Source organism: Pantherophis guttatus, chromosome 1 (assembly GCF_059756535.1).
Source record: "Pantherophis guttatus breed Tessera chromosome 1, ASM5975653v1, whole genome shotgun sequence".
Classification (NCBI taxonomy): domain Eukaryota; kingdom Metazoa; phylum Chordata; class Lepidosauria; order Squamata; family Colubridae; genus Pantherophis; species Pantherophis guttatus.
This window is the reverse complement of record NC_142063.1, coordinates 9415478-9432159: the sequence shown is the minus strand read 5'-3', so window position 1 is coordinate 9432159 and position 16682 is coordinate 9415478. Positions and strand designations below refer to the sequence as shown.

Sequence of the window (16682 nt, the reverse complement as noted above, 5' to 3'; positions counted from 1 at the left end):
GAAGAAGAAGAAGAAGAAAACTGTGGGGTCCTTGGTGCTCTCTGAGCTTGCTGGTTTTCTTGCAGACGTTTCATGACCCAGCTAAGTAACATCATCAGTGCTAGAAGGAAGTGGAGTTTGTGGAAAGGAGGAGGAGGAGGAAGAAGAAGAGGAGGAAGAGGAAGAAGAAGAAGAAGAAGAAGAAGAAGAAGAAGAAGAAGAAGAAGAGGAAGGAGAAGGAGAAGGAGAAGGAGAAGGAGAAGGAGAGGAAGAGGAAGAGGAAGAGGAAGAAGAAGAAGAAGAAGAAGAAGAAGAAGAAGAAGAAGAAGAAGAAGAAGAAGAAGAAGAAGAAGAAGAAGAAGAAGAAGAAGAAGAAGAAGAAGAAGAAGAAAACTGTGGGATTCTTGGTGCTCTCTGAGCTTGCTGGTTTTCTTGCAGACGTTTCGTGACCCAACTAGGTAACATCATCAGTGCTAAAAGGAAGTGGAGTTTGTGGAAAGGAGGAGGAGGAGGAAGAAGAGGAGGAGGAGGACAGGAGGAGGAGGAGGAGGAAGAAGAAGGAGAAGGAGAAGGAGAAGAAGAAAACTGTGGGGTCCTTGGTGCTCTCTGAGCTTGCTGGTTTTCTTGCAGATGTTTCATGACCCAACTAGGGAACATCATCAATGCTCGAAGAGAGTGGGGTTTGTGGAGAGGAGGAGGAGGAGGGCAGGAGCAGGAGGAAAAGGACTGTGCAGTGCTTGATGCTCTCTGAGCTTGGTTGTTTTCTTGCAAACATTTTATGATGCAACTAGGGAACATCCTCAGTGCTAGAAGGGGGTGGGGTTTGTGGAGAGGAAGAGGAGGAGGAGGAAGACTGAGGGGTCTTTGGTGCACTCTGAGCTTGCTTGTTTTCTTGCAGACGTCTCATTACCAAACTAGGTAACACATCTTGAGGGAGTGGGGTTTTTCTAGAGGAGGAGGAGGAGGAGGAGGAGGGGTTTTGGGACCATCAAGGAGTAGAATCAGGAATTTGGTGGCATCATTCCCAACTTAACCAGCGTTATTAAAGGCAAACAAAAGAAATATCCACCAGGCTTCCTAAGCCATTTCAGAAAGATTTCCTGGGGGAAAGTGCACCACTTGGAGATCTTAGGAATAGAGGTGAGGGTAGGAAGAATTTTCATTTTCAACGCAATGAAAACGAAACAAAACCCAGCAGCCCCTCCCTCCCACCGCACTGACCTGTAAAGAGGCCAACGTTGGCGTGCTTGGGATCGTAAGGGCACCTGGCCATGCCGCTGATATTGTCCCCCATTGGTTCCAGATAGTCCATCTGTTGGGAAGAGAATGGGTTAGAACCGACACAGAACCCCAACCCAGGAGAAACCAGGACTGGCTTAGCTCCGGGGTACAAGACCCTAGGCTTAAAAACCTCTAAAGAGCGGGCTCAGGAGGCACGGATAGGTCAAAAAAGTCAAGATGGCGGCCACAGTAAACAGCTGAAGTCAAGATGGCGGCCACAGTAAACGGCTGAAGTCAAGATGGCAGCCACAGTAAACGGCTGAAGTCAAGATGGCTGCCACAGTGAAGTCAAGATGGCGGCCACAGTGAAGTCAAGATGGCGGCCACTAGCCTGAAGTTCTCCCTGCTGATTATTTGCCCCCATGCTTTGCAAACACCCCTGGCTAGAGTTCCCCCATTCAGGGAAGAATTTAAGACCCCGCCCAACCTCTACAGGCAGTCCTCGACTTACAACTATCTGTTTAGTGACCGTTCGAAGTCACAACGGTGCTTGAAAAGGCGACTTGCAACCGGTTTTCACCCTTGCGACCGTCGTAGCTTCAAACAGTCCCTAAATGGATGGTGGTTGTAAATCCAGGACGTGCCGGTGCCACACCTGGAATACAGCATCCAGTTTTGGTTACCACGTTTACAAAAAAGATGCTGAGACTTTGGAAAAAGGGCAAAGAAGAGCAAACTAAGATGATTTAAAGGTCTGGAGACAAAAAAACATGCGAAGGACGGTTGAAGGGTTTGGGTTAGGCGAGTCTAGAGAAAAGGAGGACTAGTGGGGGACATGATAGCAGTATTCCAATATTTGGGGGGCTGCCACAAAGAAGAGGGGGTCAAATTATTCTCCAAAGCACCCGAAGGCAGGACAAGAAGCAACGGGTGGAAACTAACCAAGGAGAGAAGCAATTTGGAATTAAGGAGCAATTTCCTGACAGTGAGAACAATTAACCAGTGGAACAGCTTGCCACTAGAAGTTGTGGGTGCTCCATCACTGGGAGTTTTTAAGAAGAGGTTGAACAACCATTTCTGTGGAATGGGATAGGGTCTCCTGCCTGAGCAGGGGGATGGACTAGAAGACCTCCAAGGTCTCTTCCAGCAATATTCTGATTGATTAAGTCTCTTTCTCCAGCTTGGGGCTATGTCCTCTTTTATCGGACTGTTCCCAAGCAGTTTCTCTCTATCCCTCTTTTACCCTCTGAGAAACTAGGGAGGGTCTCTTCTCTTTCTCCATCTGTTAAGCAGCTTCGGGCTATGCCTTCTCTTATCTGATTGTTCCCAAGGTAGCATCTCTCCACCCCACCCCACCCCACTTGAGAAACTAGGGAAGGTTTCATCTGAGTCTCTTGCCGTGTCCACTGTTGTGGCTCCGTTACCTGAGCCTGTGTCATCGGCAGGAGAGGACTCCGAGAGTGAAGGAGAGGAGTTGGCAAGGCCTCCCTCTCCAGGACCCTCCTCTTTGGCAAGGCCTTCGGTGTCCGCCAAAGGGCAAGAGATAGGGCCGGGGCCAAGCACGTCCACGCAGCCACAGATGGACAGTGATGAGGGTAATGAGTCTTGGCTGGATCCACGCCAGCGTCGCAGAGATAAGCGCACGCAACAGAAGAAAAGGCGTGCCCGAGATTAGGCTGAGTCACTGGACCACACCCCACAGGATATAAAAGGGAGCATGGTGGCCAGTCCAACCTTGTGACGAACAAAGCTGAAAGCTTCCACGCCATTCTGCATTGCCGGACTTTTGCTTTAAGATTTTGCTGGAGTATCTCTGGACTTGATTTAATTCCGTAATTATTGAGCTGCTTTCCTTTGATGTACCAGAAGTGGGGAGAAGTTATCTCTCCTCTTTGTAAATAATAAACTTTTGGCAGGCAGCCACTAGGTTGTTGCCAAGTTCCGTTATCATAAGGAAAAGGATTTTGTCGGCTGGTTTGGTCTTTAACTCCTGAACGTCTGTTGGTGTGTGTGCGTGTGGTGGGGGACAGAACAGTCCACTATTACCATTCCAGACAAATGGCTTCTCCAGACTTGTCTTAAAAAAACTCCAGTGATGGAGCCATCCACAACTTCTGGAGGCAAGCAGCTCCACTGGTTAATTGTTTGTCACTGTTAGGATGTTGCAGAGAACAATTAACCAGTGGAATGACTTGCCACCGGAAGTTTGGGGTGCTCCATCACTGGAGGTTTTCAAGAAAAGTCTGGACATGGGGGAGGGTCTCCTGCTTGAGTAGAAGGTTGGATTAGAAGACCTCCAAGGCTGTTATTCAAACAGACAGACAGACAGAGATAGGGATGGACAGAAGGAAAGAGGGAGGGAAGAAAGAAAAATCGAAGGAAGGAAGGAAGGAAGGAAAAAGTGGGAGGAGGGAGGGAGGGAGGGAGGAAGGAAGATGGTTTGGATTGGGAGTTGGACCAGAAGATCTACAGCAGTGATGGCTAACCTTTTTGCCGTCACGTGCCAAAAACGGGGGGAGGGAGGAGGGGGGGTCACGCATGTGTGTGCCCACACCCATACTTCAATACGTCCCCACGTGCATGCCTGTGTGACCCCTCCTGCGGTCCCCCCACTTTTGGCCCGCGATGGCTTGTTGGGCCTGGTAGGCCCATTTTTCACCCTCCCCAGGCTCCAGGGATTTTCTAGGAGCCTGGAGGAGGCAAAAATGGCCTTCCCCAACCCCCGGAGGCCCTTTGGAGGCCGGAAACAGCCCGTTTGCCGACTTCCGGTGGGCCCGGAAGACCCGAAAATCAGCTGGCCGGCGCACGTATATGAACTGGAGGTGAGCTAGGGCAATGCTTGCGTGCCCACATATATGGCTCAGGTGGCACGCGTGCCATAAGTTCGCCATCACGGATCTACAGGATCTCTTCCAACTCTATTCTGATTGCTTGCTTGTACTTATCAGTTGGGAAGTCCTGCAGAGGAAGCTCAGAGAAGGGGATCAGGTACTCACACTGTAATCGGAGCAAACGGGGTTGAAGGCATTCGTCCCGCACACAAAGAGCACGTTGTCGTTGCGTAGAAGCAGCACTTTGATAAAATTCCGGCATTCTGCCTGAGGAGGGAAATATATATATAGATATAGATATATAATTCAGTGAAATTTCCCACAAGCATCTTTGCCTGCTCAGCACCTCCAGCATGAATGGAAGCTGGTTCCTTTTGGGGGCGTACGTTTTTATCAGTTTATCAAAAGTACAAAGAAAAAGGAAAAGAAGGGGGAAATGAGGGAGGAAAAGGGGAAGGGGAAAAAGCAAATAAAAAAAAAGCATTGACTTCTGACTCCTTTTGGGCACAGGTAATACCACACCACCTCAACTTTTTACTTTTACGTAATAATATATGACTAGTCCTCGGCTTACGACCGCGACGGAGGCCCCAAATTTCTGTTGCTTAAGTGAGACATCTGTTAAGTGAATTCTGCCCCGTTTTATTACCTTTCTTGCGACCGTTGTTAAGCGAATCGCTGCGACTGTTCAGTTAATAACACGGTTGTTAAGTGAATCTGGCTTCCCCGTGGACTTTGCTAGTCAGGGGGGTCACAAAAGGGGAATCGTGTGACCCTGGGTCACTGCAAACTGTCATAAATGAGGGGCCAGCTGCCGAGGGTCTGAATTTCGATCACGTGACCACAGGGATGCTGCAATGGTCATAAGTCTGAAACACGGTCATAAGCCACTTTTTTCAGGGCAGTTGTAACTCGGAACGGTCACTAAATGAACCGTAAGTTGGGGACTCCCTGTATGCTAGTGTTTCTGTAACAACAAACCTATCAAATCGGTAAACCCAAAATCAAAGTTTCACTTTTTTTCTCCCCACCTCAAGCAAAAAGTCCAGAAATGGTTTCCGAGCGAAAACAAAATTAATTCCATTCTTTTCTTTAAGAAAAGAGTCAATTTTGCCATCTCTGCTAACTCCGTCAATGTTTCAAGCCATTCGTCCATTGTGGGAATCAAAGTCTCCTTCCATTTTGGTGCATATAATACAGCAAGTCCTCGACGTACGACCACAATGGAGCCCAACATTTCTGTTGCTGTAAGCCAGACAGCTGTTAAGTGCATTTCTCCCCATTTTACCACCTGTCTTGCCAAAGCTGTTAAGTGAATCGCTGCAGCCGTTAAGGGAAGGAATAAGGTTGCTAAGCTGAATCTGGCTTCCCTGTTGACTTGGCTAGTCAGAAGGTCGCAGAAGGGGATCGCGTGATTCCAAGACACTGCGACCGTCATAAATACGAGCCAGTTTGCCAAGTGCCTGAATTTTAATCACGTGATCATGGGGATGCTGCCAACGGTCGTAGGTGTGAAAAACGGTCCTAAATCCCTTTTTTCCCGGTGCCTTTGTAATTTTGGTCGCTAAATGAACCGTTGTAAGTCGGTTGTGCTTGAGTGTTTTTTAAGCCTAGAATAATTATTCAGCCTGGTGCCAAGGCTGTTGTTACATGATGTCCTTCAAAAATCACATTTTTTTTCCTCCTCCTGTTAGAAACATGCCCGTTGTTTTCCAAGTCAGTTTGTTCTTCTGTCGTTGCCGAGGGCGGAAACGATCTTATTTTGGATTTGCAGCTTCTCATCTTCACCCAAGGAAGCTTTTCTGCTTTTTCTGGAGATAATATTCATTGTTCTTTAGCTTTTGTAACCCAGCACCTTTTCCCCCTTTCTCCCCGGTTTCTATGGTTGCAGAACAGGCCGGAGAAAAAGAGAGAGAGAGAGAAAAAAAGACATTCTTTGGAGAAAAAAATAATAATAGACACACACACACACACAGAGAGACACAACCGGGTGTGTGACTTCCACTATTCCATCCTTCTCAATGTTGGTTTTTTCGCCGTTGTTTTTTTATAGAAAGCTTCGTGTTTCGGCCAATGGAGGAGATTGAAAAGGGACCATTTAACTCACCGACGTCTCCTGAAACCAGAAAAAGGAGCTGGAAATGGATTCAAATCAGTGGTAGGTTGCTCCCGGTTCGCACCGGTTCGTAAGAACCGGTAGTAAAAATTTGTAGTAGTTCGGAGAACCTGTAATAACATTGGCTGGCCACGCCCCCGAACCGGTCCCCGGCCCGGTCGCCGCTCGCTTACCCCGCCCACCTCATCAGAGGCTTTTTTTTTTTTTACTTTTGAAAGCATTTTTTCTACAAACTCTTTGGCCAAAAAAATGCTTTTAAAAGTTAAAAAAAAAAAAAAAAGTCTCTGGCGATCCCAGCTGAGTTGCCTGATCATCAGAGGCTTTTAAAAGCATTTTTTTCTGCAAAAAAAAAAAAAAGCTTTTAAAAGCCTCTGACGATCCCAGCTGACTTGCCTGATCATCAGAGGCTTTTAAAAGCATTTTTTTCTGCAAAAAAAAAAAAAAAGCTTTTAAAAGCCTCTGACGATCCCAGCTGACTTGCCTGATCGTCAGAGGCTCCTAAAAGCATTTTTTTTTTTGCAACCTCTTAAGGTTGTAGGAAAAATGCTTTTAAAAGTTTTTTTTAAAAAAAGTTTCCCCCCCACCAAGCCACGCCCACAAAATAAGCCACGCCCACAGAATCGGTAGTAAAAAGTTTTAGAACCCACCCCTGATTCAAATTTATCCAAAATGAATATCCGGAGGTTGGAGGCTGTCTGCCAAAGGAGAATCCATTTCGGACATAGAATATAGAATGATAGAGCTGAAAGAGCCTGTAGTACAGTGGACTAAAGCACTGTTATTAACATCAGTTGCCTGCAATTACTGCAAGTTCAAATCTCACCAGGCTCAAGGTTGACTCAGCCTTCCATTCTTTCTAAGGTAGGTAAAATGAGGACCCGGATTGTGGGGGCAATAAGCTGACTTTGTAGAAATATACAAAAGTATGAAGGCTCTTGCTTAACGCATTGTAAGCCGCCCTGAGTCTCCGGAGAAGGGCGGCATATAAATTAAAGCAAAAAAAAAAAAAAAAAGGGACCTTGGAGGTCTTCTAGTCCAACCCCCCACTGCTTAAGCAGAAGATCCTATCCCATTTCAGAGAAGTGGCTGTCCAATCTCTTCTTAAAAACCTCCAGTATTGGACCACCCACAACTTCTGGTGGCAAGCAGTTCCACTGGTTCATTGTCCTCCTTATTTCCCCTTAATTCCAGGTTGCTTCTCTCCTTGGTTAGTTTCCATCCATTGCTTCTTGTCCTGCCTTCAGGTGCTTTGGAGAATAAGTTGATTCCCTCCTCTTCATGGCAGCCCCTCAAATATTAAAACACTGCTATCATGTCACCCCTAGTCTTTCTAGGGTCATTGAAGTAGACATGCCCAGTTCCTGCAACCGTTCTTCATATGTTTTAGCCTCCAGTCCCCTAATCGCCTTTGTTGCTTTTCCCTGCACTCTTTCTACAGTCTCCACATCTTTTTTGTATTCTAGTGACTGGAATTCAGAATTGGCTCAGAAAAATAGAATTGGAAGGAACCTTGGAGGTCTTCTAGTCCAACTCCCTGCTCAAACAGGAGACCCTGTTCCATTTCAGAAAGATGGCTGTCCAGTCTCTTAAAAACCTCCAGTGATGGAGCACCCACAACTTCTGGTGGCAAGCAGTTCTACTGGCTAATTGTTCTCCCTGTAAGGAAATTTCTCCTTTATTCCAGGTTGCTTCTTTCCTTGATTAGTTTCCATCGTGTCTTCTCCTGCCTTCAGGTGCTTTGGAGAAATGATTGACCCCCTCTTCCTTGTGGCAGCCCCTCAAATATTGGAAGACTGCTCTCATGTCCTCTCTTGTCCATCTTTCCACTGGACTAGACATACTCAATTCCTGCAACCGTTCTTCATATGTTTTAGCCACCAGCCCTCTAAATTCACCTGTCTGATTTTGATGAATATAAATCACCGGGATTTGACGGTTTACATCCCAGTCTCCTGCTTGAGCAAGGGGTTGGACTAGATGACCTAAAAGGTCCCTTCCAACTCTGTTATTCTATTCTAAATTGGACACGGTATCCCAAGTATGATCTCACTAGTGCAACGTTAAGTGCCATTTTTTTTGGTAATCTTGATTCAGTGGTGGGTTCCTCCCAGTTCAGTCCGGTTCGCGAGAGCCGGTAGCGGTGACGATATGACGTCACCGAACCGGTTCTCTGTCTTCGGGAACTGGGCCCTCCCGCCCGCCCCGGCATTATGCCGACCTTATATGTCGGTCTTTTCGCCCAGGTGAGAGGTGCGGCAGAGCGGATTGCCGCACCTCAGCTGGGCAGATTCCCAACGCACTTGCGCAAAGCGCAAGTTTGGTGTCCTGCGAGCGAACCGAGCATGCGCGTGGCGATTGCGCGCAGAGCGCACGACCGAAGAGGCGATCGCGCACGAAGAGAACCGGTAATAAAGGTAAGTAGAACCCACCCCTGTCTTGATTGCTATCCTTCCATTGACTGCATTAGCCAGAGTGGATCTCTTGTGCTACACAAGGTCCCCGTGAAGAGATCTGCCCCGGCTGAATCCCCAATCCAGGATGCTCACGATCTTTGTTCGAAGGCATGTCTGCTTTTGTCTCTAAGATGGAGTCCCAACTCCCTGTCCCAACCCATCACCTCTCCAGGGATGCGGAGACAGTGGTGGGTTTCAATTTTTTTTACTACCGGTTCTGTGGGTGTGGCTTGGTGGGCATGGCATGGCTTGGTGGGCGTGGCTTGGTGGGTGTGGCAGGGGAAGGATAAAATCTCCATTCCCTCCCCAATCCAGGGGAAGGTTACTGCAAAATCCCCATTTCCTCCCGATCAGCTGGGACTCAGGAGGCAGAGAATAGATGGGGGCGGGGACAGTGAGAATTTTTACTATTGGTTCTCCGAACTACTCAAAATTTCCGCTACCGGTTCTCCAGAACTGGTCAGAACCTGCTGAAACCCACCTCTGCGCGGAAATTCTAATTCTTTTTAACTTTTAATTTTTAATTCTTGAGGTTTAAAAATGGGTTTTTAATTAGTTACGGGCCATATTGTTTAATATATATTTTAAATTGTTATTGAATTTTCTATTTGTGTGTTCTTATTCTGGCTGTACACTGCCCTGAGTCCTTCGGGAGAAGGGCGGTATATAAATTCAAATAAATAAATAAATAAATAAATATTAGTCATCCTGCCGGTCACCTCCCTGCGTGAATGTCATTTCTGGCTTCCGTTCCTTCCGAACACAACTTTCATGCTCTACAAATCACCTTTACTCCAGGTACGGGAAGCAACCGCACACGAGCTGTGATAACAGCTCTGGTTTTTCCCAATGCAAATTGAATTATGAACCACCAATGCCCATTTCTGCAACAAAACCTCTAATCCCCAGCCTTTTCTCCTCTTGGGGGGAGGGGACGACCCTTCTCTGTTGGTGCCAAGCGTGGTGGTCTCCGAGAGTCACCCCTGGGCCCTCCGCATAGTCTCCTCCAGGGCAAACATTTTACATCCAATGTGATTTATTAACAGCCTGGCTTAATTGCTTTTGTAATTAATTATTTCTGGTCTGTTGATCGGAACAGACACATCGCGTAATCAGTGCGAAATCCAATTTCCAGATTCTATTAACACCTCGCCGGGTTGCAGAGATGACAGAAGCGTCTGGTCCCAGAGGAGGGTGGGATGGCAGATCTCAAGGGGTCTCGAGGAGGGGTGGGGTGCTGTTTGCGGGGAGATGGCGCGTGTGTCTCCTGGCTCCAATGCGGCAAAGTGAAGGGAGCCCTGTGGGCTCGCTTGCCAAAATCCCTTTCTCTCTTGATTTAAGTGGCAGACGGGAGAGAAATTCAGCCGAGGGACGCGATCTTCTGTGAATTGGGAAAGAAATTTAAGGGTGTGGGTGTAGGGAGAATTGGGATGCCATCATAGTTCCAAATTTGGCACAGAGAGCATTTTTAGACAGGTTGCGTGTTTCCTGATTGGCTGGATAATTGATTGGGTCCAATGCATCTGGAATAAAATCTGGGGAGAGGGGGTGATTATGGGAGGGTAGCTGGGGAAACTTATTTTAGGGGAAGATTTAATGCTGTGTTTTTTCCAAGATTGGCAATTTTAAGATGGATGGACTTTGACTCCCATAATTCTCCAGTCAACAAGCTTTAAAATGGGTAGACTTCAACTCCTAGAATTCCCAAAAGCTAGCATCCTTTAAGATGGATGGACTTCAAGTCCCAGAATTCCCTAGCCAGCATGCTTTAAGATGGGTGGACTTTGATTCCCATAATTCTCCAGTCAACAAGCTTTAAAATGGATAGACTTCAACTCATAGAATTCCCCAGCTAGCATCCTTTAAAACGGATGGACTTCAAGTCCCAGAATTCCCCAGCCAGCATGTTTTAAGATGGATGAATTTTAACTCCCATAATTCTCCAGTCAGCATGCTTTAAGATGGGTGGACTTCGACTCCCAGAATTCTCCAGTCAGCATGCTTTAAGATGGGTGGACTTCAACTCCCAGAATTCCCCAGGCCGCCATGCTTTAAGATGGATGCATTTCAACTCCAGCATGCTGCCCAAGGAATCCTGGGAGTTGAAGTCCACACCTCACAAAATTGCCCATTTTGAAAAAACACAGCACTAAATTCTTACGGACTTTCCTTTCCTACTCTAGTTTTACATTAAAGGATTTCATTTTCTTGGACAAAAGCCACCCTTTGAGTGCATTGAATTGAAAAAAAAAAACACACCATATTGGCCATCGGCCATCCCTGTTCTCCGGTGTTTCGGCTTCCTCTTTTTTTTTCTCATCTACAAAATGGTCGTAATAAGATGGAAAAAAAGGGGGAAAAAGAGAGACGAGGGATGATTTGAAGTGATGGAGCTGGTTCCTTGCAGATTTGCCAGGAAAAACAATTAATATAGTTAGTCTTGGATCACAAAGGCAATTAGCTCTTTGAAGGTGCAAAATATAGAAGTTTAACCAAATTAAAATAACGACAATTTCCATATTTTCTACATATTACCCAAGCAAGGTATTTAAATATTTAGCATATGGTTTTTAAAAGACAAAAAGAAGTAACGAAAGACCTCAGATCCATTCAAGTGCAACAGAGACGTGAGAAATTAAATACAGATAGTCCTCGACTTATGACCCCAATGGAGGCCAACAGGTCTGGTTGCTAAGCGAGACAGTTATTAAGTGAGTTTTGCCCCATTTGATGACCTTTCTTGCCGCGTTACTAAGGGAAAATCGCCGCAGTTGTTAAGTCAGTCACACGGTTGTTAAGCGAATCGGGCTTCCCCATGGACGTTGCTCGTCGGAAGGTCGTAAAAGGGGGTCACGTGACCCTTTTTATGACGTGGCAACCATGTCATAAATACGAACCAGCTGCCTAGAGTCTGAATTTTGATCACGTGACCAAGGGGAAGCTGCAACGGTCATAAATGTGAAAAGCTATCATAAATCATTGTTTTCAGTGCCACTGTTACTTGGAACGGTCACTAAACAAACTGTTGTAAGTCAAGGTCTTATTTATAGTGTCTCTAAACCCTTCCTTCCTTCCTTCCTTCCTTCCTTCCTTCCTTCCTTCCTTCCTTCCTTCCTTCCTTCCTTTCCTTCCTTCCTTCCTTCCTTCCTTCCTTCCTTCCTTCCTTCCCTCCTTCTTCCTTCCTCCCTCCCTCTCTCTTTCTATCTTAAAAATATAACTGTAGTGACCTAGGCCCAAGTAGTTATTACCAGACACAATCAGTCCTAAACAAACGTATTTTATTAGAATTACTTCATTCTCAGTTTAGTCCAAATTAAGTCCAAAACAAATCCTTCATAAACAGTCCTTCGGCCTTATCACCAACCTTTGTCTTCTTTGGCACCCTGCCAAAGGCTTTTCTTGGCAAAACCCCACTAAACAGACAAGAAACAAATGTAGCAACGTTGTTTTGAAGATCCCAAGAGCCCTTGCTGCTCTTTGAAGCCTTCTGGGAGGGGCCAATCATCTCCTGGCCTTACTCCCGAGTCGTCCTTTTTGCTTTAACTGATCTTGCCTTCTGGCAGCTCTTCGCATGCGTGCACTAGGAACAGGCTCCTCCTCTTCCTCTGCCCCTCTGTTGTCCGACTCTAAGGGCTCCGGAGTCCGTGCATCGCTCCCAGTTGGCCCTTGCCCCATCTCTGCCTCGGACCCAGAGCCCTCGTCCAGGCCTTCCCCAGACTCCAGGACTGGCCCATGGTCGTCCCCAGCCTCCTCACTGTCCGATTCCACTGCCAGCTCCGCAGGCTGCTGGCGGACCACAACAATAACTGAGATAACTTTTCGCTTCCTTTCAGACATTCAAGCTGTAAACTCAGGTTTTTCCCCAAGCGACAAGCGCAAAGGAACCTTGCTGCAGGCTTCAGAGACTGTCCGAGATGCAAAATTTTGGAATTATGGCCAGACAGGTTTTGCAATTTCCTTCAGATTTGCCGGTAATTTTTCCAAGACAAAGCAAGCAGGTCGCTTTAAAAGAGCTTAGCACAACTTCCATTCTCTGTGGCTGGTGTGAAACACACCTTATTTCCTTCCCTGGAGCAGTTTGCACATATTATGTTGCTCCAACTGGTTGGATTTTTTTTTTTGGTACTTCCATGAGCAGCAAACAAATTTTCTTGTTTATCAGCTTTGCCGAGCCAGCGTGGGAACTGAGCTTTCCCCAAAATGACAATTGCTAGCAAATTTGCCAGAAACGCATCATTTATTCCAGCTGCAGAGGTGGACTTTCCTTGAAAACAGGATCTCCAGTTTCATGACTCCGAAATCCAGATTAAAAAATGTAACATAACAAATACAAGTAGTCCTTGATTTGTGACCCATAACGTAACTTGGAATTTCCATTTGGATTGTTGCGACGGTCATAATTTGAGACACCTACATGACCCACCTGATTTTTACCAACATTTTTGCGGGGCTCGTAAAGCGAACACCGCCGTTGCAAAGTGAACAGCACGGTCGTAAAAAGAAAAAAAATGCCGCGGTCGTTAAATGAACCCATTGTGCTCAATGAGCATTTACCCCCCCCCCGAAACCAAAAGTAAATATCAGTTTCTAGCAAAAATATATATATATAAATCATGGTCATTTGACCACGGGATACTACAAATGGCCATAAATGTAGGCTGGTTGCCAAGCAACCGAAATATGATCACGTGACTGTGATGGAGGGCAGGGCCAGCTGTCAGAACTTTAAATCTCAATTGCATCTGTTTTGGGTGTCCGTCGTAACTTTGGATGTTCTCTAAGCAATCGGTCATAAATTGAGGAACACATGGACATGTAGCCAAGGAAGACGGCATCCCCAAGCTGCAGTTTCAGGGTTTTACCCCTTTCCTGACCCGCTTCAAAAAGGCTGTGTTAGCATAAACCAGGTTTGTCAAAAACCCAGCACTGCTCATCTCCACCGGCTAATCGTGGTTAGTTGTTGTGGCCTGTTGGCTGCTGGCCCCTCCAGCAGCCGAATAAGAGGAGGAGGAGGAGGTGTGGGAGTCAGGGTCAGCATCAGGGCAACCTGGAAGCTCCGAGGGGGAAGAGGGAATGGAGAGAGAGAGACAGAGGCAGAGCCTGGGCCGTCTGTCAGCCCTCAAAAAAGAGGGACTTCCGGTTGATGATTCGTGGCGACATGGCGTGGTAAGAGCGATCGCTCCTTCCTAACGCCACTTATCGCCGCGTTTTGGGGACCCTTCGAGGCGTTGAAGCTTGGAGAGCTTCGCGGACAATAGTGGGGTTTCGGCAGGCAGAGGGAATGGAGAGAGAGAGACAGAGGCAGAGCCTGGGCCGTCTGTCAGCCCTCAGATGGAGAGTCAAGAGCCCCCAGGTCTGGAGGTGGCTGATGAGGAAGAGGAGGAACAGCTGGGTCCAGTGCCTGATGCACAGATATACAAAAGGCAGAGGAGAGGAAAGCAGTGGAAATCTATGGGCTGGTCCTTGGGACGGAAGAGCCACTGCTGCTAGCGAGGCCCCACCCTAGCTCTGGGGATAAAAGGCAGGGGGTGGAGATGAACAGGTGTGGCAGACAACTATTCAACATCCGGTCAAACAGACTTGTTAGCCTGCAAGAGAAACTTTTTGCCGGGGTTGCCGGCATTCCTAATAAAGGAATCATTTGAGTTCACGCCAGAGGGTTTGTTGTGTTTGGGGAGCTGGGTCAGAACATTAGTTCAATCCCGATTAGGTGTTGCATCCTGTTAGGATATGGTTTGAGCCTAACAAGTTGTCCAGGCAATGTATGTGTTCTGTGATTTTAATATGAATATGTATTGTGTGACTTTAAAGTTTTACTGCTGATTCATTGTAATGCTGAGTCATGCTGTAATTAGTTGTGAACGTATTTAAGAAAGGTACTGTAACGTATTCAGTTGATGATAAGCTACCATTGTGTGTGGAGTTGCTACCATTGTGCTATCATCGTTGGATGGATCTGCTACCATCGTGGTTGGTGAACCAGAGTGAGTTTGTTATTCTAACCAACTACTGTTTGTGTGGTAAGAAGAGATTTTTGTATCACTGGACTGATTTAACTGGCAAAGACTTGGATTGATTTAAAAGACTATGAGATTGTTTTTTCACTATAAAGTAAACTTTTGATAAACCAGTTTGCACATCTCTTATTCATTGCTCTCAGCAACGTTTCTCTGTGCTCTACACTCTGCTGGTTGGTAACACAACAACAATATCCTTAACACATCCAATGTCGGCTTATGGTTCCCAAGAGGAAAAGCAGGATGTAACAGAATAACAGAAGAGTGGGAAGGGACATTGGAGGTCTTCTAGACCAACCCCCCTCCCCCCCGGCTCAAACAGGAAATGCCACACCATGTCAATTGAAATGGAAATTATTTACTTACTTCGTGTTTTCCCTTCATGTGACAGATGTTGATGTCGTGTTTATTCGATCGCCAGGTCATTTTCTGTGTCAAGAGCAGAAAGGACAAAAAAACCCCCATCAATTAAAAAAAAAAAGGCACCGTGGATAGCTTAGAAAAATACATGCCCCTCCCTCGATATACACCCTTGTCCCCAAACCCCCTTCCCCCCCCCCCCGACAAAACCACTGATACTGCAAACCCCAATTGTGGCTGGCTGGGATATCTTTAAAGGTGAATCTGCCACTTTAAAATGCAATTTTTTAAAAAACAGTTTATTTATATATTTTTCCTTAACATACACCACCCATAGAAGAAGACGTAATTTTAAAAAAATACTAGATTGTGCAGAAATGGATAGGTTGACATTAAGATAAAAGATAAAAGAAGAATACAGAATATTTTCAAACATGCGGGCGGGGGCTGCTGGGGGTTCGCAGCGGTTCGGAAGAACTCCTAGCTAAGATTCTGTGCAGTTCGGAGAACCCCCAAATCCTACTCTTGGCTGGCCCCACCCATCCTGCCCGCCCCTCACAGGAGTCCCCATGCAGCCCATTTTGGATGCAGGTAAGAGCAGGGCGCATGCAGAGGCTGAGGGAGGGCATAAAACCGGGCCTACCGGAAGTTCAGGAAGGCCGGAAACGGGCCCATTTCCAGCTCCAGAGGGCCTCCGGAGCCTGTGGAGGCTGTTTTCGCCCTCATGGAGGCTCGAGAAAAGCCTCCGGAGCCCAGGGAGGCCAAAAATGCCCCCTCCAGCTGTGGTGCAAGAGGCTGACTAGGCCACGCCCACCATGGCCACGCCCACCCAACAACCGGGCAGAGAACCCCTTGCTAAAATTTTTGAAGCCCACCCCTGCAAACATGAGACTTATTTTAGCAATGATTGGCCAATAGGAGTAAAAAGTAGAAATTGGAAAAATACTATTATGTTTAATATATTATATATTTACTATTCTGTAAGCAAACTGACCCAGATGATACGCTGTTCATAAAACACGTATGTATGTTAACGAAAAATATATAAATAAACTGTTTAAAATGCAAATTTTAAACCCCCTCGAATGCATCTCAAGGCTGCAAAAAAAAAAAAAAAGGAACAATTCCATCGCACCGCCGAGAATTAGGGCACCTTTTTTTGGGGAATTGTTCTCGGTTTCTGTTGTTTGCAATCTTCCAACCTGTCTTAGCTGGTTCTGTTTTAGCTTGCACTGCTCATGTCTGCAATTTGGTGATTAACAGTTTTACAAACACAGGCATTTCAATTTGGAAACCTGTTGCCGGAGACATGCATACTGTGTCTGCAATTTTCCATCAAGAATATTTACCATGTTTTTCAGACTATAAGACGCTCTGAAGTATAAGACGCCCCTAGTTTTTGGGGAGGAAAACAAAGGGGGAAAAAATCTGCCTCTGCCTCCCAGCAATTTACCTCCTTGCAGCAAACAGCCTGGTCAGCTTCAGCACAACCTGATTTATCACAAGCAGCTGATTGGCGGTTGGATCGGCCTCCGGAATACTGTCTATCAGCTGTTCCAGGCTGCGGGGATTGCCACCACCTGTCGCTGCTGCTGCCTATTGCCACCTATGCGTGCCCCATTTTTGGCCTCTGCGCATCCCATTTTTGGCCTCAGCGCACCCCATTTTCGGCCTCCGCATGTCCCGTTTTTGGCCCGTTCCAGGC

At 46.6% G+C, this 16682-nt stretch overlaps 1 protein-coding gene across 3 annotated transcripts in view; it reads right to left on the bottom strand.

Moving 5' to 3' along the window:
- Positions 1–16682, bottom strand: part of SEMA6B (semaphorin 6B) — a 207440-nt gene that overhangs the window by 36703 nt on the left and 154055 nt on the right. For all 3 annotated transcript variants that reach the window (XM_060681688.2, XM_060681685.2, XM_060681687.2), the window contains exons 5-7: positions 14984–15046; positions 4197–4298; positions 1201–1291 (exon numbers count right to left, since the gene is read on the bottom strand). In XM_060681688.2, coding sequence (XP_060537671.1) covers positions 1201–1291; positions 4197–4298; positions 14984–15046 — 256 coding nt within the window. The remainder of the gene's footprint in view (positions 1–1200; positions 1292–4196; positions 4299–14983; positions 15047–16682) is intronic.